Source organism: Aquarana catesbeiana, linkage group LG03 (assembly GCF_042186555.1).
Source record: "Aquarana catesbeiana isolate 2022-GZ linkage group LG03, ASM4218655v1, whole genome shotgun sequence".
In the NCBI taxonomy this organism is placed as follows: Eukaryota; Metazoa; Chordata; class Amphibia; order Anura; family Ranidae; genus Aquarana; species Aquarana catesbeiana.
In genome coordinates, this window is record NC_133326.1 from 729,578,595 (window position 1) to 729,605,955 (window position 27,361).

General features: G+C 45.0%; 1 protein-coding gene across 1 annotated transcript in view; it reads left to right on the plus strand.

Moving 5' to 3' along the window:
- The window catches only part of LOC141133793 (uncharacterized), a 115,507-nt gene extending 88,785 nt beyond the window's left edge, over positions 1-26,722 (plus strand). The window contains exons 5-6 of the mRNA XM_073623349.1: positions 15,508-16,107; positions 25,806-26,722. Coding sequence (XP_073479450.1) covers positions 15,508-16,107; positions 25,806-26,407 — 1,202 coding nt within the window. The 3' untranslated portion in view covers positions 26,408-26,722. The remainder of the gene's footprint in view (positions 1-15,507; positions 16,108-25,805) is intronic.
- The last annotated feature ends 639 nt before the right edge of the window (positions 26,723-27,361 follow it).

Here is a 27,361-nt window from a genome sequence, read left to right on the forward strand (position 1 = left end):
TGGGAGCGTTTATCAGTTGTTGCAGGCCCAGTTCTTCCATTTGGTTGACGCAGGCGGTTGCGATACAGTCTTGGGCAGAGTTTGCCCAGAGGTTAAAATCCCCAAGTACCAGCAGGTTTTTGGTTTTCAGGGTGTGTATTGAGAAGAATTCGGTGAGTGGAGTAAGGAGATTGGTCTTTGGTCCTGGTGGTCTGTAGCATGGTAGTATGTGAATGGTGTCTTGGGGTGTTGTTTGAAGACGCAGGGAGAGATTCTCCATGAAAGGCACTGAGTTCTGTAAAGTTGGTTTGGTGAAAACAAGGTTTGAAAATCACTGCTAGGCCTCCTCCTTTTTTTCCTATTCTATGCTCGGTTAGGATACTGTAGTTCTCGGGCACCAATTCAGCTAGGATGGTGTTGCAGTCAGGTGTTAGCCAACTTTCTGTAATGAAGAGGCAGTCAATGTTGTTTTCGTTGATAAAGTCGTAGATTTCCAGCCTGTGCTTGACTGCAGATCTGGTGTTGATCATGGCGCATGCTAGTTGTTGTGGTTGGATCGATGTCTCCCTGTTTCTGATGGTTGATTGTGGCTTGGTCCTTAGTAATTGTTCTTTTTTTAGTCTTTTTTGAGTGGCGGTTGGCAGGATTGAGGCAGCGTTTCTTAGCCTGTGAAGGGCGTCTGCTGTGTATTTGAAGTTGCACATGATGAGAAGGCAGCGTTGTTGAAAGAAGGTTGATCTAATGATGATGATGATGATACTGATGTAGCGATGACGAGCTTGCAGGAGGATGTCGGGATCGGATGGTCACCACTGCTTCTGGAGGGGTTTTGGTGCCCGGTTAATGTGGTGCGGAGGACCTGGCGGAGGAGGTGTGCTTACCACCCTCCTGTTGATCCAGAGGAAGGCAAAAAAAACCTCTGCTGCGAAGCCAATAGCGCAGCAGAGGAAAAAATTCCTTCCTGACCCCCCGAGGGGCGATCGGGCTCGGCCCCTGGATCAACTGTTAGTGAGCTTGGTGCTTACCTGTAGGATGGTGGGTGGTGCGGTGGCTGCGTCTAGGGCGATCTGCGGTGGATTGGGATCAGGTGAGTCGCCAGTCACCAGTGCCCTCTGCGGTGTGGTCTAGTAGCGGGGGGGTGTTCCAGGTGTGGAGGGGGAACAGGCTCTGTTGGGAGAGGGAGGGGGGGTGTGGCTGCCGGAGCTGGGCCGCAGCCGTGGTCTGTCCCACCAACCTAGCGGCTGATCGGGGTGGCTAGACAGCGGCTGCGGTGGTGTCCGGGGGGGGGGGGACTGGGGTCAAATCAGGAGGTGATGTGATGCGGCTGGGTGCTTGCGGCCTAGGGAGGGAGGCCCAGAAGCTGTATCGTTCAGCCTAGGTGTAGCAAGATGGCTGCCGGCTAGGCCTGAGCGGTGACCAGGCCGGCAATAGGAGTACTAAGATGGCCGCCTGCTAGGCCCAAGCCGCGGGCTGTCCTAGCGTTGTTACCCGGGCCCTTATGCTGTAGTGGGCGGGTGGAACCGGTGGGAAGGCTGGCAGGAGGGGGGCGCTGGTCAGCCGGACGAGCTACCAGGCGGTGGTGTGAGGAGCGGCAGTGATGTGCTGCCGGCAGGCAGCCGGAGCCGGGTAGGAGCCGCGGAGTGTCCTGGGCGGCCGGACGGACTGGGTGAGTGCAGCGCCCGGAGGAGGTCAGTGGGGGGATCCTAGTGTACCGCTAGAGGGGCGGCGGCAGGGACTAGATCCGTGGATGGGTGCCTGAATGTCGGGCTGGGAGGCCGGTAGACCGGGCTGAAGTGTGGGTGGCAGTGATGTCCTGCCGAGCTAGCCGCTGAGCTATGGAGGGCCGCAGAGGAACCTGAGCGGCTGGCCTGCTGGCTGAGTGCGGCATCCGGAGAAGGTCAGAGGGGGGAGGGAGAGGGATTCCGGAGAGGCGTACGAGGATTCCCGGAAGGGTGATAGGATGCCGGAGCTGGTGGTCGGATAATCAGAGGAGAGGTGGTGGTGAGATACCGGTTGGCAGAGGAGCTGGCAGTGGCCGCGGTATCCCAAGCGGCCGGCCGGCTGGCTGATGTGGCCCTCGGATGTAGGCCGGGGGGGGGGGGCCGGTGCCGCTGCAAGAGGATCAGGAGGATCAGGAGGATCCAAGGATCCAAGGGTCCAAGCCGGATGGCCGGATGGCCGGAGCTGAGTGGCCGGATGGCCGGAGCTGCTTCAGGGAGCTGCTACAGAGGTCTGCTCTCCACAGTCACAACCTGCGTCTGAGGCAATGAACTACTACAATGAAAGTGGAGCACACATGTGTGGGTGTGAAGCCGCGGCTCCCAACTGTTTTTACTATCCCCCTGTGACAACGTTGTCCAAGTTTAATTTGGGTCTGTGATAGCCGTCTATCCATACTGCTTTTTTCAATTTCATTTTTGGTGTTATTATAATTTTGGTATAATTTTGGTAATTAATAAAGCTGGTTTGTATCTATCCCTGTGTTCTTTGTTGACCCTCTTAAGAGAATCCTTTCTCTTTGTTTTTCCCATTAATGGATTAGAGGAAAGATTAATGGCCTTAATGGCATCTTCACTCAGTGGAAGAAAACGCACTAGGTCTCCCTCTGTTACCCAGGACCCTCAAGCAGAGGAACTCTGGGAAAAAGGAGAGGAATCCCTCTCAGAGGATCGGGATGGGACTGATGATTCCTCTTCTGAGGAATCAAGTGGAGAGGGACCCTGTTCAGCTTCTCAGGATGAGAAGGTGTTAGTGCAGATTCTTGCTGGATTGGTCCACTCCACATTTAAGTTGCCCGTATCTGAGTCAGTTAAAGAACCCTCCTCTTCTTTGGGTTCACTGAAGCCTCCTCAAACAACACATGCTTTTCCTGTTCATAATTTACTAGAAAAGCTAATTTATTCTGAGTGGGATCCCCCAGATAAACATTTTTTTCTGCCTAAAAGGTTTTCAACACTTTGTCCTATGGAGGAAAAATTTTGAAAAAAAATTTTGGGGTATACCGGCAGTTGACGCCGACATTTCCTCCGTAAATAAAAGTCTGACTTGTCCTGTCAACAATGCTCAGATGCTTAGGGATCCAACTGATAAAAAAATGGAATCCCTGTTAAAAAATATTTTTTCCTTAGCGGGTTAAGTAGCTCAACCTGCAGTGGCAGCGATCGGAGTCTGTCAATACTTGAGAGACCATGTTAAACAGGTCTTCAAAGTTCTACCTGAACAGCAGGCCCGGGGGTTGGCCAACCTTCCAGTGGCTTTATGTTTTGCTGTTGACGCAATCAGAGATTCTATCATCCAAACCTCATGCCTTTCGCTTGGGTTGGTGCATATGCGTAGAATCTTATGGTTGAAAAATTGGTCAGCCTAATCACCATGTAAGAAGCTTTTGGCTGGATTTCCATTTCGTGGTGCAAGGCTGTTTGGAGAGGATTTGGACAACTATATCCAAAAGATCTCTAGTGGGAAAAGCACACTCTTACCAGATAAGAAAAGTAGTAAATGTCCCTCTTTTAAATGGGCTCTTTCCCCAGTGCCAGGAGCATCAGCCTCCAGGCAGTCGCGACGGCCTCCTCCGTCAGGCTCAAGAAATAAATTTCAGAGTCGACCCCAGGGACAAAAGAAGTCCTGGGGGAAGAAGCCTACTAGACAAGACGCTAAAGCCTCTTTATGAAGGAGCGCCCTCGCTTGGGTGGGGGGAAGACTGCTACAGTTCTCAAAGCTCTGGCAGGAAGATTTCCAGGACAGATGGGTAGTCTCCACGGTAACTCTAGGTTACAAACTGGAGTTCCGAGCATTCCCCTCTCCTCGTTGCCACAGATCAAATGTCCCCAGAGATCCAGATAAATAGCAGTCTCTCCTTCTAGCGTTAGAGCGACTATTGTCACAAAAGGTCATCGTGGTGGTTCTCACAGAAGAGCAGGGATTGGGGTTTTAACCTTTTCATGGTTCGAAAACCAAATGGAGATGTCAGACCCATTCTGGATCTAAAGGATCTAAACCGATTCCTAAAGATTCGATCTTTTCGCATGGAATCAATTTGGTCAGTAGTCTCCATCCTACAAGAAGGAGAATTTCTGGCGTCAATAGACATCAAGGATGCGTACCTGCATGTACCCATTTTCCCTGCTCATCAAAAGTACTTGCGTTTCGAAGTAGAAAAACGCCACTTTCAGTTTATAGCCCTGCCCTTTAGGCTAGCCACTGCACCTCGGTGTTTACAAAGATCTTGGCTCCTCCTCTGGCCAGATTAAGGGCCCAAGGTATAACTGTCATAGCATACATAGACGACCTGCTCTTGATAGACCGGTCGGTAGCCTGCCTGAACCAGAAGTCAACTACTTGGAATACCTAGATTGGATTCTCAACTTAGAAAAGTCTTTCTTAAAACCAGTAAGAAGGCTAGAGTATTTGGGCCTGGTCATAGATACAAGCCAAGAGAAGGTATTTTTACCTCAGGCAAAGATCAGTGCCTTAAGAGAACCGATTCAGGTAGTCAGGACAAAAAAGGGTCCTTCTGTCTGCCTTTGTATGAGGCTGCTGGGAAAGATGGTGGCTTCATTCAAAGCAGTTCCCTATGCTCAGTTTCATTCAAGACTGCTGCAACACAGTATCCTGTCTGCCTGGAACAAGAAAGTACAGGCATTAGATTTTCCAATGCATCTGTCTCCTACAGCGCGTCAGAGCCTCAGTTGGTGGTTAATACCCGAAAACCTGCAAGAAGGGAAATCCTTTTTACCGATTACCTGGACAGTGGTAACAACGGATGCCAGTCTTTCGTGTTGGGGAGCAGTTCTGGAACAGTCTGCTGTAGAAGGGGAATGGTCCAAAATCGAGAGGACCTTACCCATCAACATTCTGAAGATCCGTGCAGTGTATCTAGCCCTAAAGGCCTGGACTCTCAGGCTACAGGGTTGCCCTGTCAGGATCCAGTCCGACAATGCCACAGCAGTGGCTTATATCAATCATCAAGGAGGCGCCAGGAGTCGTGCAGCTCAGAGAGAAGTGAACCAGATTTTAGTCTGGGCAGAAAAGCATGTGCCATGCATATCCGCAGTTTTCATTCCAGGGATAGAGAACTGGCAGGCGGACTATTTGAGTTGCCAGCGGTTAGTCCCGGGGGAATGGTCTCTTCACCCCGACGTCTTTTGGGCCATATGCCAAAGATGGGGGGTTCCAGATGTAGATCTCTTTGCATCCAGGTTCAACAAAAAGATCGACAAGTTTGTGGCAAGAACAAAGGATCCTCTTGCATGCGGGACAGATGCGTTGGTGATTCCGTGGCATCGGTTCTCACTGATTTATGCATTCCCTCCTATTCTGCTACTGCCATGGCTCGGCAGGATCCGGCAGGAGAAGAAGTCGGTACTTCTGGTAGCCCTAGCCTGGCCCAGGAGAGCTTGGTATGCAGAAATAGTAAGGATGACAGTGGGTTCCCCGTGGACCCTACCGTCACATCCAGACCTGTTATCTCAAGGCCCAGTGTTCCATCCTGCCTTACAAACGCTAAATTTGATGGTTTGGCTATTGAAACCCACCTTCTGAAGAGTCGTGGGCTTTCAGGTCCTGTGATCTCTACCCTAATCAATGCAAGGAAGCCAGCTTCCAGAGTGATTTATCATAGAGTTTGGAAGACTTATGTATCCTGGTGTGAAGCCAGGGGTTGGCATCCCAGAAAATATGTCATAGGTATAATTCTTGACTTTCTACAAATAGGATTAGAAATGAAACTGGCCTTGAGTACCATCAAGGGCCAGGTCTCGGCCTTATCAGTATTATTTCAAGGCCACTTGCTTCACATTCTTTGTTCCGAAACTTTATGCTCGGGGGGGACGCACCTTAATCCTCCGGTTAAAGCGCCCCTAAAACCCTGGGACTTGAATTTGGTTCTGTCAGTTTTACAGAGACAGCCTTTTGAACCAATACGTCAGATTCCCTTGGTCTTGTTGACAAGAAAGTTAATTTTCCTGATAGCTATTTCTTCTGCTAGAAGAGTATCAGCATTAGCAGCCCTTTCCTGTAAAGAGCCTTATTTAGTCATGCATAAGGATAGAGTGGTATTGCGCCCTCATCCTAGCTTTCTACCGAAAGTGGTTTCAGATTTCCATCTAAACCAAGATATTGTTCTGCCTTCCTTTTTTCCAGATCCTTGTTCTACGGAAGAAAGGTCACTACATTCTTTGGATGCAGTTAGGGCACTCAAGGCCTATCTGGAAGCAACTGCTCAAATTCGCAAAACGGATGTTTTGTTCGTACTGCCAGAAGGTCCCAATAGAGGACAGGCAGCGTCAAAGTCTACCATTTCAAAATGGATTTGACAAATGATTATTCAAGCTTACGGTTTGAAACAAAAAATTCCACCTTTTCAAATAAAGTGGAAAATTAGTGCTTCTTGGGCGGTGCATCACCGGGCCTCTATGGCTCAAATCTGCAAGGCCGCAACCTGGTCTTCAGTCCATACATTCACCAGATTTTATTAGGTGGATTTGGGAAGGCATGAGGATATCGCCTTTGGGCGTAGTGTGCTGCAGGCAGCGGTACAAGGTCCTCAGGTCTGATTACACCCTACATTGTGTGGTCCCCTCCCCTCAAATAGCATTGCTCTGGGACATCCCATCAGTAATTATTGAGGCTCTGTGTCCCGTGATGTACGAGAAAGAAAATAGAATTTTTTATAACAGCTTACCTGTAAAATCCTTTTCTTTTGAGGTACATCCCGCCCCTCTTCTAATACACTTATTGTGCTTTGTTAAAAAACTGAGGTATCCCCAGGAAGGGGAGGGGTTATACAATGGGTTGAACTTCCTGTCTAGGGTGTGACCAGTGTCCAATCACCTAATGATACCCTATAACCCATCAGTAATTACTGAGGCTCTGTGTCCCATAATGTACCTCAAAAGAAAAAGATTTTACAGGTAAGCTGTTATAAAAAATCCTATTTTTAAAAACAGACGTTTTTTCGGCAGCAGTGATTTTAATGATGCTTAAAGTGAAAAAATAAAAGTGAAATATTCCTTTAAATATCGTACCTGGGGGGGTGTCCATGGTATGCCTGTAAAGTGGCGCATGTTTCCCATGTTTAGAACAGTCCCTGCACAAAATGACATTTCTAAAGGAATAAAAGTCATTTAAAACTGCTTGCTGTAATATAATGTCGGGTCCCGGCAATATGGATGAAAATTATTGAGAAAAATGGCATGGGTAACCCATTACAGGCCCGTTTTGTCTTGTATGGATATTAAGGGGAACCCCGTACCCAAATTAAAAAAAGGAAAGGCGTGCAAAATATTACAGCAAAAATTGTAATTACACGCCCCTGTTAAACAGGGGCAGAAAAATTGGGCTTTAGGCACTGGTGCTGGTGCCACAACACTGCAACCCCTCACTGATACTCTAGTTGAGCGTAGGAACAAGCCCTGCTGCAAAATATTACAGCAAAAATTGTAATTACATGCCCCTGTTAAACAGGGGCAGAAAAATTGGGCTTTAGGGACTGGTGGTGGTGCCCAGAACCAAAAAGTTCTTAGAAGCTATCAACATGAACATTAAGGAGGAATAGGATAGTAACTCAGCATAACAGCATAGGCAGTCTTCAAGGGATCTCACATTCATAAAAAAATTAATCGGTTACATCAGCATCAGGTGCTTGGTAGCTGGTGATCCAAGACTGATTCATTTTTATGAAGGTGAGCCGATTAACTGAGTCTGTGGACAGGCGCACTCTGTGGTCGGTTACAAAGTCTCCAGCAGCACTGAATGTGTGTTCAGATAGAACGCTGGATGCAGGACAGGCCAGTAGCTCAATTGCATACTGTGCAAGCTCTGGCCAGTGATCCATCCTCATGACCCAGTAACCCAGTGGATTTTCGGTTGGAAAGGTCTCCAAGTTTGATCTTGCCCCAAGGTATTCCTGCACATGTAAATCAGACGCTGGCGATGGTTGCTGGAACCGATCAGACCTTGGGGCTGCGGACTAAAAAATTGTCTGAACGCATCAGTCAGACGGCCACCTTTTCCACCGCTCCTTCTGTGACTGACCGGAGCCTCAGCAACATGTTCTCCAGGAGGACAAGGAAATTTTAACGTCCCAGGCTCTGGAAACGCATTGCACAAACCTTTCTGCAAGGCCTCCTGAAGATGTTTCATTCTCTGCTCCCTCTGCGAAGGCTGGATAAGTTCCGCAACCTTACCCTTGTAACGTGGATCAAGAAGGGTTGCTAGCCAGTACTGATCCCTCTCCTTAATACCACGAATGCGAGGGTCCTTTGCAGGCTTTGCAGGATCAGGTAGGCTATGCAGCATAGGTTTGCTGAGGCATTCGGTCCGGAGTCCTCTGGGTCACTAAGGATGACATGATCAGCAGCCACCTCCTCCCAGCCACGTACAAGTCCATGGGTTTCTGGGGACTGAAAATGATCCCTTGAAGACTGCTGCTGATGCTGAGTGCTAGGCTCCACCTCCATGCTGACACAATCCTCATCCTCCTCCTCTTCCTGTGTGTTTGGCGGGCCTGCATGAATACTGTCTGGATAAAGGGGACTTTTAGAGGTAAGGAAGTCCTCCTCTTCCTCCCTCTGTTCTGCCTCAGGTGCCCTGTCCATTATTCCATGCAGCGTGTGCTCCAACAGGAAGACTAGAGGGACAGTCACTGATACATGCACTGTCACTGCTCACCATCCTCGTGGCCTCCTCAAATGGTGACAAGAGAGTGCATGCATCCTTGATCATTTGCCACTGGCATGGCGAAAAAAAGCCAAGCTCCCCTGACCCTGTCCTGGTGCCATACTTGCTCAGATACTCATTTATGGCCCTCTGCTGCATGTGCAGCCACTGCAGCTTTGCCAATGTTGAGTTCCACCTGGTGGGCATGTCACATATGAGGTGGTTCTTGGGCAGGTTGCATTCCTTTTGAAGGTCAGCCAGCCGAGCACTGGCATTATATGAGTGGCAGAAATGCCCACAGACTTTCTTGGCCTGCCTCAGGACATCCTGGAAGCCCAGGTACCTGCACAAGAACCACTGCACCACCAAATTAAGGACGTGAGCCAAATAGGGAACATGGGTCAAATGTCTCTGTCGGAGGACGGAGAGGAGGTTGGTGCCATTGTCACAAACCACCATTCCTGGCTGAAACCACCTCTGAACCTGCCCCTGCAGGGCTGCCAGAATCTCTACCCCAGTGTGGCTCCTGTCCCCTAAGCAGACCAACTCAAGCACCGCATGGCATCTTTTTGCCTGAGTGCTTGCGTAGCCCCAGAACACCTATGGAGCACCGCTGGTTCCGAGGACAAATATGCACAGGAAGAGGCAATAGAGGAAGAAGAGGAGGGGGTGGAGGAGAGAGGTGTGGCAGAATCACCACTACCAGCATTTTGGAGGCGTGGTGGCAGAACATGCTCCAACATTACTGCACTCTGTCCTGCATCCTTCCCAGCTACCAGCAGGGTTACCCAGTACATAGTGAAAGAAAGGAAATATCCCTGTCCATGCCTGCTGGACCACGAGTCAGTGGTAATATGCACCTTACCGCTGACCGCCTTGTCCAACGAGGCCAAGACATTGCCTTCCACATGCCGGTAGAGAGCTGGAATGGCCTTCCGAGAAAAAAATGGCGTTTGGGAACTTGCCACTGGGGTACCGCACATTCCACAAATTCTCGAAAGGGGGCAGAGTCTACCAGCTGAAAAGGCAGCAGTTGGAGTGCTAGCAATTTAGCCAAACTAGCATTCAGCCGCTGAGCATGTGGATGGCTGGTACCGAATTTCTTTTGACGGTTTAGTAACTGGGGTAGGGAAATTTGCCTGCTACAATCGGATTTAGGAGTACCGCTAGCAGATTGCCCGCAAGTGCTTGGGACACCTAATTCTACACCTTCATTCCTCTCAGTGCAGGTCTCTGAGAGGACTGAAGGTATAGTGGGGTTGGAGATCCCAGCTGATAAGGAGCAAGGAGAGGTCCAGCTTGTTCTTTGGTGTGGGTCTTTTAAGTACTGTTGCCAACAGACTGCATGGGATTTCAACATATGTCTGGTCAAGCATGTGGTGCCCAAGCGGCTGCTGTTTTGGCCATGCTTGATTTGCTTCAGACATATGTTTCAAACAGCAACGGTGCGATCTGCTGCACACGTCTCAAAAAAGGCCCACACCAAAGATCTTTTGAAAAAACGCGCGGAGTCAGCAGCACCCTGCACTGCGGTGTGATGCAGTCGGTTGGCTGTCCTTAAGCTGGCCCCTGGAGGAGATGTGGCTCCTCCTCCTCCTCCTCTCTTCTATCAGGCACCCACGTAGAGTCAGGGACCTCATCATTCCCTCCCTCCTAGCCACTGGAGCAAACCTGGCAGTATGCTGCAGCTGGGGGAACATGACTGACAGTTTCTTGTCCTTTTTGGGCACCCCCTCTCTCTGGGCTCACGTTACTGCCTTCATCCTCAACCTGGATACCATCATCGGAGCCTTCAAAATGCTGCGCATCCACCTGCAGCATGTACCCAACACTGTGGTCGAACAGTTTAGGGGACTCCTCAGGACACGATGGTGGGGCTAGGGAAGGAGTGACTGATGCCATTGAGCCGATGGAATAGGCCGCTTTGGCAGCTGCATTGGCAGCCAAACTTCTCTTAGCCTGGGTGACAGAGGATGAGAAGGATGAGGATGGCTTTGTGATCCACTTTACCAACTCTTCTGCATGTTGTGGCTCAACACGGCCAGCTATCGAAAAAAAGGACAAGCGTGCCCCACGGCCACGTGCTGGGGATGCACCGTGTCCATGACCAGCACTGTTGGCTGTAGACGCAGAGCCTGCTTGCCCTCTTTTAGTGGCCTGTGAGCATCTGCCTTTCCTTGGTGGCCTTCCATACAAGCTGTAAAATTGGATTAGCAAAACACTGCCTGAAGTTTACTAGTAAAATTACAGCAGGAATGGCCTACAGTCAGGTATAGGCTTGGCTAGACTAGAATGCAGTGGATATATATATGTAGGAGACTGTATATACATCTTTATGCACTGCAGATCGCTGAATCAACAGCCTGCCTGCCTGAAAGTGTCGTTGAAAATGTACACCAGGAATGGCCTGTAGTCAGGTATAGGTTTGGTTAGACTAGAATGCAGTGGATATATATGTAGGAGACTGTATATACTGTATTTATTCGCATATAACACTCACTTTTTCACCATGAAAATCAGGTGCAAATAGCGTGTACATGTTATACGCCAATACTTCAAATTTAGCTGCCTTTAGGTGACAGGGAGGGTGGGAGGGGCAAGCGCCATCAGATTACATATAGTGAGAATCTCCTGTTTACTTGGCGGCCTCTGTATAAGGAAGGCCCATCTCCTGGGCTGCCATTGGACCACTGTTCTGTCTATCATAGGAGATTCTCACTATATGTAATCTATCGGCACTCGTCCCACACCCCTCCCTGTCCCCCTGTCGGCTGCAGATGGGCATCGATCAGCCTGCACTGATGGCAATGGTGAGGCTGCATTGAAGGGAATGATGAGGCTGCTGCATTGATGGCAATGATGAGGCTGCTGCATTGATAGCAATGATGAGGCTGCTGCATTGATGGCAATAATGAGGCTGCTGCATTGATGGCAATGATGAGGCTGCGCATTGATGGCAATGGTGAAGCTGCATTCATGTGGACTGATGAGGCTGCATTGATGGCACTTGTGAGGCTGCAGATAGGCATTGATCAGGCTGCATTGATGGCAATGGTGAGGCTGTAGATGGGCACTGACCCTTATTTTGCTTCAAAGTTCCTTATTTAAAATGTAAGTTTTTTTTCCTGAAACTTTCCTCTTAAAATTAATGTGCGTGTTATACTCATGTGCATGTTATAGGCCGATAAATATGGTATATCTTTATGCACTTCAGATCACTGAATCACCTGCCTGCCTGCCTGAAAGTGTATTTGAAAACGTACACCAGCAATGGCCTGCAGTCAGATGTCAGATATTTGGTTTGGGGTTCCCCTTAATATTCATACCAGACCCAAAGGGCCCGGTAATGGACTGGGGGGGAACCCATGCCGTTTTTTTCAATGATTTTTATCTATATTGCTAGGATCTGGCAATTCATTACTGCCGTGATCAGTTTTAAATGACTTTTTTTCCTTTAGAAATGTAATTTTGCTGTGGTATTGTTCTAAACACGGGAAAACTGCGCCACTTTATAGGCATACTATAGACACCCCCCAGGTATGATATTTAAAGGAATATTTACAGTAATTTTTACAGTTTCACTTTAACCATTATTAAAATCACTGCTCCTAAAACTTTTTTGCATTGATGCATGTGCCCTAGGACAGGACCCGGGTCATCAAACACTTTTTATGGCAATAAATTGCATATAAACCTTTAGAATTAGCACTTTTTGGTTTTTCATGTTAATGTCCCATAGACTTTAACGGTGTTCCACGGCTTTCAGTTTCATTTGTGCCGCATAATGTTCGCTGTTTGGCGAACAGGCGAACACCCGATGTTCGAGTTGAACTTACGTTCAACTCGAACATCGGGCTCATCCCTATTACTAAGCCCCACTGAGCCAGAGTCCAGAAGGTACTGCAGGAGCCACACATCCGCTGCATACTGTTGGCAAATGTAGATTGTCTAGGGATATTTTTAGACCCTCGATAAGTCTGCAAAAGATGTACCTTACAATCCCCAAAGGCCTGTGAGATTAGCCCATTGAGACAATGATAAAAAAACTCTAAAAGTCTTGCTGAGCAAATCTAATCTTTATTCTTTGGTGTGAATGTTTAAAGGGGGCTTTCAGAAACTACCGCCCCTTGACCGTGTCATACAAATTATCCAATAAAATACAAAAACAATTTATGACAAAAGTGAAACTAATTATTTTTGAGAAATCACGTGCTTTACGGGAAACTAAACAATAAAGATAACAGGGATGTGAGAAACAAAACTAGATTACATTACACACCTAGTAATATGTGAAATAGAGTACAGGGAAAAACACAAAATGGAAACTAAATTGTAAGATGGAGGTGGTTAAGCTAAATATGCCTTCACATACTAGTTCTGGGGTTGTGCCCCGCTCCCAGTGATGATAAAGGATGATGAATTAAAATACAAGAACAAATGGGGCTCCCTCCTCCTCTCCCTGTCCAGTAGGAGAGAGGAGCGGGGCCTCGCGCATGTACAGTAGGTTTCCCGGCGTGAAGCCGTAAGGCTGCACTGCCGGGTACCCTTACCCGCAATGGCGGCGGCAGCACCCGACAGCTGATGAAAAAATCAGCTGCAGTGTCGACATCGCTGGACTCCAGGACAGGTAAGTGTCCAATTATTAAAAGCCAGCAACTGCAGTATGTGTAGCTGCTTGCTTTTATTATTTTTTGGGGGGCGGAACACAGCTTTAACAAGGGCTGCAGCGAGTTTGTTTCCCTCTAGTGTTCAGCCTGGACATTGTGACACAATTTCCTGAATGCAAAGAGAGCGAGAGACTACTACTGAAAGCAGGGGATCATGGGATATGTGGTCTGGAAAACCAGGATTTGCATTGGAGCCAGTGTTGCTGCAGACTACAAGTTCCAGCTGGCTGGGAGAGAGAGGGATGCTGGGTGGGGACATAAATGGCAGTGTGAGAGGTCAGCTGTGGAAAAGTTACCATCTTTGACAGGGAATCCATCAACGTGAAATATGATAGACAATAGACAAGCCTAAAACTAGGGGCCTTGAGAGAGTGGAAAAGAAGAAAAGGTAGAAAGAAGAAGGAGGAGGGAATTGGGAAAGTCCCCAGGTGTGACCCAACCATTAATGTGGATGTAGAGATAGGAAACACAATAGTTAGTCACCATGGCATAAGGACGGATTCTTCAAAGTTCGGTGGCAAGTGGTGTTTGATCCAGGGTTGCAGATTTTGTTGAACTTGGGGTCAATAGCTTCCATTTTTGTGTGCATGAGTGTGCGAATAACTCTGTGTTTCATTTTGGCAACATCCAAACATGGAGCTTTCCAAATCTTTGTAATAGTTTGCTTGGTAGCTGTGAGGAGCTGAATCATGAGTTTAAATTGTTTACCCATCAAGACATCTGGCTCCAGATTGAGGAGGGTGCACAAAATGTAAGCTTGTAAGAGACCTGGGTTTGACATCGGTTCCCACCAAGCTGGTCTAGGTCCTGCTTCTTCTCCAGAAAGTATATGCACATAACTATCTTTTTAAAGATACCACCATATAATAATATTGTGTTAATCACTCTTCTGGCCTGAGGCCAGCTTTCTCACATATTCTTGGCCTGAGGCATGTTACCCTGAATAAAGAATGTCCAGTCCAGATGCTTTCAAATCGTTTACTGCATCAGTACTGGCACATATAACAATATATCTTTCTCAAGACACACAGTATCAGTGCAGAACACCATAACATAGTACCATAGTTTCCATCCATATTCCCAGTTCCCTTTAGTGAGTCCCCCAAAGGTGGTTTCTCACATAAGGTGTCCCTCTGTGACAGTCAGGGGTCAGGCTCAGAGACCAGTAGCTATAACAGTAGAGAGGTTCACACCAACGAGCACTAACTGGTCCACAGACCAGTCTTCATCAGAGCTCCTGATGGTGGAGATGGGTTTTGCTGCGGGTTAGTACCAGGTTGCAGTCCTCAGGATCACCCCACCAGGAAGTGAGCAAGATATATATATATATATATATATATATATATATATATATATATCCAGAAACAGATATAGGAAGAAGGGATCAAGCAGAAGTGTAGTCAGTAAACAAGCCAAAGGTCAGTAACAAGTGGTTCCAGGTTGGGATCAGGTGAAAGCATAGTCAAGTAACAAATGGTAGCAAAGATAAGGAAAGCTGCAGGTATGCAAAAGAGCAAGGAGAGAGCACAATAATCTGGGAAACAGAAAGTGCAGAGACATGGCTTGAATAGGAAGTCCATGAGAGGAGCAAAGAGTTCAAGGTTCACCGGGAACAAGATACAAGGCAATGTTGTCATAGGGATCAGACAGAGAGCTGTCTAGCATCTCAGGTGGAACAGCAAGAAGAGCTACAGCCAGAAATTGCAGAGCTGCCAGGTTCAGATGTGGACCCTGACACCCTCAGTCCCAGGCCCTGAGACCTACAACCAAGCTACAGACCTGCTAGGCAAAGGTCAGGGGTAGCAAGGTTCTTCCCCTTCTCCATTGTCCACAACTACTCCTCCAGGCATTCTAGCTCCTCCACTCAGGTACACAGGCAACACACCTACATGGTGTTGGTCAGGGGTAACCTGTTCCCATACCGAACTACCAGATCCTACCCATAGTTGGTATTAAAAGGGCACTGATCCCACCCACTACATCACCAAAGGAGTGGCAACACATAAACACACGGTTCAGAATCTGCAAACCACATATTACAAATTTAAAAAGGAAGATAATTACCTTTCTGAGATTTATCAGCAGATCTATATTTTTTTTTTATTCTGGATTCTAGCATTCGTAAATAAATTTTGACTCTTTTGCTCTAGATCCAAAGTTTTGATAAGTATCAGTAATGAGATGTGTCTGTTTTCTTCCCTAGACTTGGAAGGTAAAGTCTTTGTCTTCCCCAAAGAAACCAACACAGCTCATGTCATACTAAGACCTACAATTACAAAGCCATTGCAGAAAGTCAGCGTCTGTCTACGTTCTTACAGTGATCTTCGACGCCCCTATTCTTTGTTATCTATGGCTACTACAACATATGATGATGCCTTTCACATCTACTTACAGCCTCCATACACCTATATTGTATCCATAAATAATGCAGTGTCTTCTTTTACACCGAACTGGAAGCCCTTTTATGGGAGGCACATCTGTGTGACCTGGGACTCCACCTATGCAGAGGCCTATTTTTGGCTCAATGGAAAGCTCTCCTCCGAAAGGAGGCAATATAATCAGGTATATATTGATGCCGAAAACAGTATTGTTCTGGGACAGGACCAAGACTCATTTGGTGGAGGTTTTGATGCTTCTCAGTCATTGGTTGGTGAAATAAGTGACGTCCACATGTGGGATTATGTCCTGACTCAGGAAGACATCCAGAAGGTCCTCTCTGGTGATCTCAATGGAAATGTCATTAATTGGAAGTCTTTACGTTATGAAATTAAAGGGGAAGTTCTCATCAAGCCCGAACCTCAACGTAAGTCTGTCATCTTACTATATATACCTTGTTAATTTACAAGATCCTCCAACTTTCGGTACAGAATTACATTCAAAATGATTTTATTTGTTATGCACATCAGTAATGAGGTGACAATGACAATTATATATGAAAGATGATCATAAAACTGAAAAATTGTGGTTTCAAAAACTGAGGCCCACCTTAAATGCATTTTCTTTTGTGTCAAATGGGATTATCATTTGCAGTTCAAAGCTTTTTTCTTTCCTAAGTATTTTTAAAGGTCCCTTTAAAAATCAAAACCTTTATGTCTTCCATAGAATGTCCTGGTTGTGAGATGATTCTGCTAAGGTGTTTCTATGTAAATTAATTCTTTCTTTTGTAATTTGTTGTACTGAATGAGGTACACCACAAGTTATAACAAGGCATGGCATAGAGCAAAACACCCATACAAACATGGCATTGCTGTTTTCACATAACACAAGTCTCCCCTCCCTTTTGCACAAATGTGACAGTTGGTATTCTCATTTAATACCTAGAAAAAATTGAACAGATTTACTGGTACCAGGGATTACAACAAGGTTTTATGAAACTTTTTATTACAATTGCTTTTTACATTTATTACTTTATTACTTTTTATTACATAATTAAAATGATATATAAACTGTCCATAACATTAAAACATCCAGAGATTTATCTCCAATATATGGTCACAACTCTTGAACATGAGATTTTACATCATATTGTATGTTCCCAAAATACAATAGGCCAGAGAGGTCAGCATCTTTCACACAAGTGCCTCCTCAGGACCTTCACTCACCCATATATTTGAATACATATGTAGCACCCTGCAGGTACTAATGTCAGTAAATAGTTAATCTTTTTGCTGTTTGGTAGGCAGGGCAGACCCAGGTTGGACTGGATTTGCTGGGTCCCCCTCAGCAGCCTGGGTAGAAATCTACAGGGTTTCCCCAGGGACTGCATACACACGATCACACAAAAGTTCTCTGAACTTTTGACCGTCAAGAATGTGGTGACGTACAACACTATGATGAGCCGAGAAAATGAAGTTCAATGCTTCCGAGCATGCGTCGAATTGTTTCCGAGCATGCGTAGGCATTTTGCGTGTCGGAATTTGCACAGACGATCGGAATTTCCAATCGGAACGTTTTCCGACCGAAAAATAGAGAACCTGCTCTCAGGCTTTTGCTGGCGGGAATTCAGCCAGCAAAAGTCCAATGGAGCATACACATGGTCGCATTTTCCGACCAAAAGCTCTCATCGGTCTTTTGCTGGCTGAATTTCCGATCGTCTGTACGGGGCATTACACTTGCTTCAAAACATGACTTTGGACACGCTTTGTTAAAGCTCTCTAAACACCAGTCAAAGCCCCTATCACTAAATAAAAGGGTTAGCAAAAAGTGACCCCGGCTCTCTCTCATTCTTCTCTGCTATCCCTTTCCCTTCTTACCCCTTCCCTTCCTCCTCCCTACCTACCAGCATGCTACTGCCTCTTTTTCTTCCCTCACTACTCTGCCCAGTTGCTCCTATTTGTTGACAACAACTTATCTGGTAATGATAGGGCAGTTCATGAAGGTACGACTTCTTATGTCATGTACACACGAGCAGACATTTCAACCGGGACTGGTCCGACGGGCCGAATCCGGCAGACAATCCGAATGTGTGTGGGCTTCATTGAACCTGCAGCAGACTTGTTCGGTCGAAAATCTGACGGACTTTAGATTTGGAACATGTTTCAAATCTTTACATCAGAACTCCGCCGGACCCAGTTCCTATTGAAAAGTCTGCTCGTCTGTATGATAGTCCGACTGACCAAAAATGATACTAGGGCAGCTATTGGCTACTGGCTATCAACTTCCTTATTTTAGTCCGGTCGTACGTCATCACGCACAAATCCGTCAGACTTCGGTAAGATCGTGTGTAGGCAAGTCCGTTCATTGGGAAAGTCCATTGGAAGTCCGCCAAAAGTCCGTCGGATAGTCCATCTGACCAGAAGTCATTAGGAGAGACAGTTGTGACCTCCTTAACTATATCAATACCAACTTTTGAATCCATAAGCAATAGCCACCTTTCTGCGTACCACATCCTACTATTGGACATTTAACACCCAGAAAAAAATTATCATTGACTACCAGTGGTGACCCATAAATTTAAAAACAACAATCCCATGGACTGTTTTCTGACTGCGAGCGTCTGTTACAAATGCTGGTTGCTTGGCTGCCGGGCCGGAATGCCTCCCTCCTGGCTGCACACACACGGTGAACCTTTTAAAATCCAGCGGCCCTCAAGGGGAATAGTGCTACACATAGTTAGTCTGGTTGAAAAAAGACACAAGTCCATCTAGTTCAACCAATAAAAAGTAAAAAAAAAATCCTAAAAAGAATAAAAATAAATACAATACCATATACACAATCCTATACCCAAAGTAGATCCAGGGGAAGGCAAAAAAATTCCCAGCATAGCATGATCCAATTTGCTACAGCAGGGGAAAAACTTCCTTCCTGATCCCCCGAGAGGGGGATATATTGTATTAAAATACAAACAAAACATAAGAAGCATGAAGTATAAAAATATACAGTTACATTAAAAAGTCTGATGCACAGACACATGTCTATTCAAGAAGACCCATGAAGGCGGCAGCAGGCTAGGGGGCCAGTATATTTCAATAAAAGAAAAGGGAATTCATGCCACCATCTACAAGACCTCGGCAGCCACATCCAAGTGGTTAAACCATAATAACTACTCCTATCAAAGGAGGACGGGCAAAAAGGGAAAAAACAAAACAAAAAAACAATAAACCTCTGAAAAGTGACATTCCCAAAAAAGAGAATGTTATACACACTTATGGTAACACTTACAATCAGTGTCCTTCTTTTTGGTAGGCTTTTGCTTATTGGATTTCTGAAACACCTGGGACTCCAATCCCTCCAGGATGAAGTCTGCACCAGTGCCAACAAGCAAGAGACGGGCAGAAGAACTCTCGGGGGTAGGGGACATGGAGCCTATGAGGTGTTGGAGTTGAGCAGCTATATAATAAATCCAAGAATTTGGGAGGGCAAGGCCTCCGCCGTCCTTAGGAAATTGCAGCTGTTCTTGCCTGACTCTGGGGGGGAGGGGGGGGTGGCCACCACAAAGTAGCAACTGGAAAAGGGAATTAGATACCCAAAATGTTTTCAAGGGGACCACTACGGGGGGAATTATGAAGGGCATATAGAAGTCGGGGCATAAGTATAATTTTAATTAAATTTGTTTTTCCTGCCAGAGACATTTTGAGGTTGTTCCAAATATTTATTTTATCTCTAAACCGGGCCAGCAGAAGTTGCACATTAAGACAGCAATATTCTGTAATAATGGGGGAGATTTGGATACCCATGTATCTGAAAGAAGTCACTAAGGGGATGGAGCAGGGGATAGACGGTGCCTGTCCAGGTGTGTTGTCTAACAGCATTAGTGCCGACTTAGTCCAATTAATAGTAAGGCCCGAGAACCGCCCAAACTCCAAAATGATGATTATAACATTGGTCAATAAGGAAGTGTCTCCTAGAAAAATCAACATATCATCGGAGTATAGCATGATCTTTTCATGCAATTCACAATACTGAAACCCAGTGATATGTGGGCACTAAAATGGCCAGGGACTCAATCGATATGGCAACAGTATAACATTAGCCCTAGACATTGAAACAGCCTACCTCAACCGAGGCATTGAAAGCTTCCAGCAGCCTGCCCAGGATCGTCTCCCCATAGGTGGTATAGACCTCAACGGGAATACTTTCATCCCCAGGGGCTTTGCATCTGGGGAAGGAACAGGCCACCTTCTGAAACTAATCAAGAGGAAGCGGGGTGTTCATTTGTAAACGGGTCTCAGAAGATAAGGTGGGCATAGGAAAATCAGTAAGGTAGTTCGCCAGCGACTCAGATGAATAGTTATATCAGGAACCATATCAGTGTGAGTAAAATGATGAAAGTTTCCATGACAATTATCTGTCTCGCGTGTGTATCTCTCTCTTTTTCCCTTTTCTTTTTTTTTTTTTTTTTTTTTTTTTGCTGTGACCTGGCAATTTTTGCCAATAGGCAGCCTGTTTTCTCCCCCTCATTATAAAACCCCATTTTCTTGAAAAAACATTTCCGTTCAGCAGCGGAGGATCTCAGATGGTCCATAGAATCTTGGGCCAATATCCATGCCTCCCTCGTGGAATCAAATGGGTCCAACACATATGACAGCTCCAACTGTCGAACCTGGCCTTCCACCTGCTCAAGGAGAATGGATGTGTTATGTTTAACAGCATAAAGGTGCCTCTAAGGCATGCCTTAAAGGTTTCACATCTTAAAAGGATATCAACACACTGTGCATGTGTATTGAAAAATCAGTCAATTTGCTGTGTTCATGGGGTGGAAACAGCTGAAGCCAGAAGGCATTCAGTTTTCATGGATCCCTGCACATAGTGGATGGGGGCCTGGTGTTCAATCATAATGTTAAGGGAGAGAGATCCGATACCCCCCGGGGGAAGTACTCTGCATTACACGTATAGTTGGGTATGCGGGTCATGCCCAAGCAGAGGTCTATGCGTGAGAGCGATCTGTGCATCTTAAAAAAGCAGGAGAACTGTTTGGTGTTAGGGTTGGGGATCAAGACAACAATTAAAGTCTCCTATAATCAGAATAGGTAGATCAGGTTTGTTGGTCAGATACAACAGTAATATTTGCAAGATTTCCCTGGAGAATGGAGGAGGAATATAAACACAAGCCAAAATTAGCCTTAAGGTGTACAGTTTACAATATAAAAAAACATAGCGGCCTAGAGAGTCCACCTTTGAGTCCAGTTCCTCGTATGCCAGGGCTTTGTGCACCAAAACACTCACACTCAATAAGCAGAGTAAGTGGAGTGGTACACCTTACCAGAACCAGGGGTAGTGTACTGTACATAGTTGGCAGTGTCTCATGTCAGGTGTGTCTCCTGGAAACCTATGATAGCAGGGTAAGACTTCCAGATGTCAGAGGCAATCATGGTGTGTTTCAGTGAGTCATTGACTCCCCTAACGTTCCAGGAGACCAGAGGAGTAGCTATTACATTGCCCATTGTATAAAGTCAGTAGAGATATGACCTACTGTGCAAACCAGACCACAGTGGACTAACCCCATAAGGGATAGGTGGTCAGTAGAAGGTAGCAAATTGCAACACCGCAGGAAAAGTGAGTCAGATGATGTTGTACCTAATTAGGGTACCTGGCAGTAGCCAACTTATATCATTATTGCGAAACAAAGTGCACAAGTGCATCCATAGAAACAAGGCACAAAGGGAGTAGCGGAGCTAGAGTCATTATGGCAAGAAGAAAGGGCAATCCCCTCTGTGACTAGGAGAACTGTAGGTAGAATTGTCATGTGCCAACCGGGCACAGAAACAAATGCCATCTTAACCATGGCTAATGATAGTTCATTAACTCACAGCACTAGCAAGATAGGAGTGACCAGTAGCTTTCTCTTTGCTGGGTGTAGGAAAGGAATACCGTCCCTCATTAAGAAAAAGGCTGCCATAGGGCCGGCGTTAAGGTACCATACTGAAAATTAGGAAGAAAATAAAAACTCCTTTTGTCTTAGTTTCTATATAAAATTTTGCAACTAAATAACCCTTCTTCATAAATTTAGGCCAAAATGTATTCTGCTTCATTTCTTTTGTAAAAATAAATAAATAAAATAATCAGTTTGTATTTTTTAGAGTCTACAAACTATGGGATATATGCTGTATTTGAAAATCGATGAATCATGATGGACATTTCTTGAGGCCTGAAAATGCCAGAACAGTACAAATATCCCCCAAATTAACCCTTTTTGGAAAGTAGACAGTCCAATTTGTTTAGTAAGGGGCTTGGTAAGCTTTTTGGAAATTGTAATTTTTTGTCAGAATTTTTTGAAAAATTAAGAAAACAAATATATATTTTTCTTTTTACAAAGTTGTCATTTTAACAAGTTATGTCTCACACACAGCATAGGTATACTTAGAAATACACCCCAAGACACATTCTGCTACTCCTCCCGAGTATGGCAATACCTGAGACTTTTTTAGTTTTTGGACTGATTACAGTGCCCTTTTTACCTTTTTTGTTACATTACAGCCTTTAGTTCAATGTTTTTTTAATCTGAATTATATGTGATGGATCAGAACACAATAGTCTAAGTTGGAGAAGTAAAATTAGAAAAATATACACAAAACTATTTTTCAGAAATAAAAAAAATGATAATTGTCATGTGCGTATGTATTCACCCAATTTGTTATGAAGCCCATAAAAAGCTCTGGTGCAACCAATTACCTTCAGAAGTCACATAATTAGTGAAATGATGTTCACCTGTGTGCAATCTAAGTGTCACATGATCTGTCATTACATATACACACCTTTTTAAAAGCCCCCAGAGGCTGCAACACCTAAGCAAGAGGCACCACTAACCAAACACTGCCATGAAGACAAAGGAACTCTCCAAACAAGTAAGGGACAATGTTGTTGAGAAGTACAATTCAGGGTTAGGTTATAAAAAAATACCCAAATCTTTGATGATCCCTAGAAGCACCATCAAATCTATCATAACCAAATGGAAAGAACATGGCCCAACAGCAAACCTGCCAAGAGACGGCCGCACACCAAACCTCACGGACCGGGCAAGGAGGGCATAAATCAGAGAGGCAGCACAGAGACCTAAGGTAACCCTGGAGGAGCTGCAGAGTTCCACAGCAGAGACTGGAGTATCTGTACATAGGATGACAATAAGCTGTACGCTCCATAGAGTTGGGCTTTATGGCAGAGTGGCCAGAAGAAAGCCATTACTTTCAGCAAAAAACAAAATGGCACGTTTTGAGTTTGCGAAAGGGCATGTGGGAGACTCCCAAAATGTATGGAAGAAGGTGCTCTGGTCTGATGAGACTAAAATTGAACTTTTTTGGCCATCAAAGTAAATGCTATGTTTGGTGCAAACCCAACACATCACATCACTCAAAAGAACACCATCCCCACAGCGAAACATTGTGGTGGCAGCATCATGCTGTGGGGATGTTTTTCAGCAATCGGGACGGGGAAACTGGTCAGGGTTGAGGGAAAGATGGATGGTGCTAAATACAGGAATATTCTTGAGCAAAACCTGTACCACTCTGTGTGTGATTTGAGGCTAGGACGGAGGTTCCCCTTCCAGCAGGACAATGATCCCCAACACATGTAAATGTGTTGGAATGGCCTAGTCAAAGCCCAGACCTCAATCCAATAGAAAATCTGTGGTCAGACTTAAAGATTGCTGTTCATAAGCGCAAACCATCCAACTTGAAGGAGCTGGAGCAGTTTTGCAAGGAGGAATGGGCAAAAATACCAGTGGTAAGATGTGGCAACCTCATAGACACTTATCCAAAGCAACTTGGAGCTGTGATAGCCGCAAAAGGTGGCTCTACAAAGTATTGACTTTAGGGGGGTGAATAGTTATGCACATTGACTTTTTCTGTTATTTTGTCCTATTTTTTATTTGCTTCACAATAAAAAAAACATCTTCAAAGTTGTGGGCATGTTCTGTAAATTAAATGATGCAAATCCTCAAACAATCCATGTTAATTCCAGGTTGTGAGGCAACAAAACACGAAAAATGCCAAGGGGGGTGAATACTTTTGCAAGGCACTGTATATACCAGACATTGTATCTTTTGTATCACACAATTCAACTTCTAGTTTTCACAGCCTAGAGGCATAGAAGGGCACAAAATCCAGGGAGCACCTTTGGGCTTTCAAGGAGTACAAATTGTGCATAATTTACACATCTAATTTTCTGACTACCAATCACATCTTTGGAGGCCCTGGAGCACCAGGTCAATGGAAACACCCACAAAATTACCACATTTTGGAAAGCAAATACTCCAAGGTATTTTTAAGAGGCATAATGAGTCTTTGGAAAATGCCATTTTTTTACCACAAGGTTTTGTAAAACGCAGGAAATAAAATGAAAATTATTATTTTTACACAAAGTTGTCAATCAATAAGATATTTTTAATACACAGCATATGCATACCTAAAATAACACCCCAAAACACATTTTTATACTCCTCCTGAATATGTCGATACCACATGTGTGAGACTTTTTTTACAGCAAAATGAGGAGGGGCCCAAAATCCAAGGGGCACCTTTAGGCTTTCTATGGGCATAAATTAGACATCTACAGTATATACTCGAGTATAAGTCGACCCGAGTATAAGTCGAGGCCCTAATTTACCACAAAAAAATGGGAAAAACTTAATGACCCGAGTATAAGACGAGGGTGAGAAATGCAGCAGCAACTGTAAGTGGAAAAAGAGGGTCAACAATGCCCATCTGCAGCTGTATACCTCCCTGTGTCCTGTGTATATGTGCATGTGTCATGTGTCCTGTGTATATGTGCATGTGTCCTGTGTATATGTGTATGTGTCATGTGTCATGTGTCCTGTGTATATGTGCATGTGTCCCTGTGTATGTGTGCATGTATCCTGTGTATGTGTCCTGTGTATGTGTGAAACTTACCTGTGTACTGTGCATGCCTCCGTGTGCCGCTCTGCATCCACCGATCAGTGTGTGCTATTACTATTCGGCGGTCAATCACTGTTCAAAAGCCGCGCCTCCTCCTCATCCATGATAGGCAGAAAACTCCACTTCCCAGCAGTCAGCGGTCAGCCTATCACGGACATTCTCTCATCCTCATACCATGGACGAGGATGAGAGAATGTCCGTTATAGGCTGCTGGGAAATTGAGTTTTTTGCCTATCACAGACGAGGAGGAAGCACGGCTTTTGAACAGTGAGAGGCTGCCGAATGGTATGTAGCACACGCTGGCCGTCTTCTGCCTGCATGACACATTGATCATGTAGGCAGATGGCGGTGACTCAAGTATAAGTCGAGGGGGGCACTTTCAGCCCAAAAAAAAGGGCTGAAAATCTCAACTTATACTCGAGTATATACGGTAATATCCTGACTACCTATCACATTTTTGAAGGCCCTGGAGCACCAGGATAGTAGAAACACCCATAAATTTACCACATTTTGGAAAGCAATCACCCCTTTATTAACCCCTTCCCCAGCCTGGACGTCTTTAGAAGAGTTAATTTTTTTGCCACTTTTTTTAGAAAATGTGTACTGAAAATAAACATTATTATTTTAACACAAAGTTCATATGCCAGGAACCACCACGCACCCCTTTAAAGTGACTTCAATCCAGGCTTAGAACAGTTGATTAAACCTTACTAGTGATTTTGCAACACAGTCCACATGAACAGTTCAATGCCACATCCCCTGTCTATCTCTGCTAGGCTATCCAGGTATACCTCAACAAGGTGATAGCCAAAAGCTAGTGTTTTCCAAAGCTTGGTGGTTCTTTGGGTTTCTCGGTGACTTCTGATGGACTGCAGGACACAGCAGTCCACCTTGGGAGCTCCAGAGCAATCACAGCATCTTGTTGAGCAGGACAAAGCTATGGAACTTCCCCCATAAATCAATCACAGGGCAGGGAGACTGGGTCCAAAAAGCCTGGAAACAGAGGCAAAAATCATTAACCCCTTCCCCAGCTTGGGCCAGCCAACTGCCTAACTAACACATTGTAGGCAACCTGCCTACAGGCATCTATAAATAATTTATAACATTTTTTGTTCAGGATCTAAAGCTTTGATATGTAGCAGTAATGCTCTTTATCTGTTTTCTTCCCTAGACTTGGAGAGTAAAGTCTTTGTCTTCCCCAAAGAAACTGACACAGATCATGTCATTCTAAGGCCTACAATTATAAGGCCATTGCAGGAAGTCAGTGTCTGTCTACGCTCTTTTACCGACTTTTCCCGTTCCTATACTCCCTTCTCTCTTGCTACTCCCGGGAAGGACAATGCCTTTGTGATCTACCTACAGCCTCCAAACACTTGTTTTATATATATCAACCAGAAACTCACTAGTTTTAATACAGACTCTGAATCTTTGGACTGGAGGCACATCTGTGTGACCTGGGACTCCAACACTGGAGTGGTCCAACTTTGGGTCAATGGGAAACTCTACCCCAGAAGAGTCTCAATGAAAGGGTCTTCTATCGCAGCTGAAACCAGCATTGTTCTGGGACAGGAACAAGATTCTTTTGGTGGAAGGTTTAATGAGAAACAGTCATTGGTTGGTGAATTAAGTGATGTCCACATATGGGATTATGTCCTGACTCCAGAAGACATCAAGAAAGTCATCTCTGGTGAACATAATGGGAATGTCATTAACTGGTTATCTCTATACTATGAGATCAAAGGGGAAGTTCTTGTCCAGCCCAAATTTCAGTGAAAGCGAATGAGCTCATCATACAAGTATACACTTTGTTGTTAGGATGCCTCAACTGCTGGTTCTGAATTACAGTGATAATGATGATTTATTTGTCACCCTCATCAATAAAGAAGGTTGACAATGACAATGATTAGTGAAGATCAAGTAATAAAAGAGTCAACGTCCTCATAACGTAACTAAAACACATAAATATTGTAAACAGGATTCTAAATCATTGGATTTTTTTTCTAAATGGTAACATAATAGTCCAGGTCATTTTATAATCTTATAACAATAGATAGTAACATAAACCATCTGAAATAAAATATATATAAAGAAGCAATATACAATATATCTGCAATCTTTCTGTGTTTTTTCTTTGTTCTAAAAACCTGAAATCTGATTGATTAGTTTTATTCACCTTTCAACCCTCCCTTCTACTTCAAGTATTTGTAGCAGGTAATAAGAGATGAGATCCCTCAAACACTCCCAGGCTAGCACAGGGGGCAATAAGTGTGGAAGTTGTGATCTGGTAAGCCAAAGAACAATCACCGCACTGCAAATATCTGGCATCTATTGATAATATTCACCATAGTTATAATTAGCAATCAGCCAAAATGTACCCAGTTTCGGTTTGGGGTACTTCACCAAATTTGGATGTCAAATCTGAACCCCATTGAAATCAATGGGAGTGTAGCCCCCTTGTCCTAAACAGGGGCTACTATCCAAATGTAGTTTTTAGCTGGGCTATAGTCTCCCTGGTTGATTGTATAGATTTTTATTTGGTCTTTCCCTAAGCTTAAATTGGGGTCTGATCCCTTACTGCTGCCAGTAGGTGTCACTGGTACCACTGGCAATAGAATTAGATTTTCCAAACAGAACTGTGTTATGAATATGTATATTTCCTTTAGCCAGTCCAGTAATAGGTTCAGGCAACTGATGCATGCTAGTGGAGGATATAAATATTTTGTACAT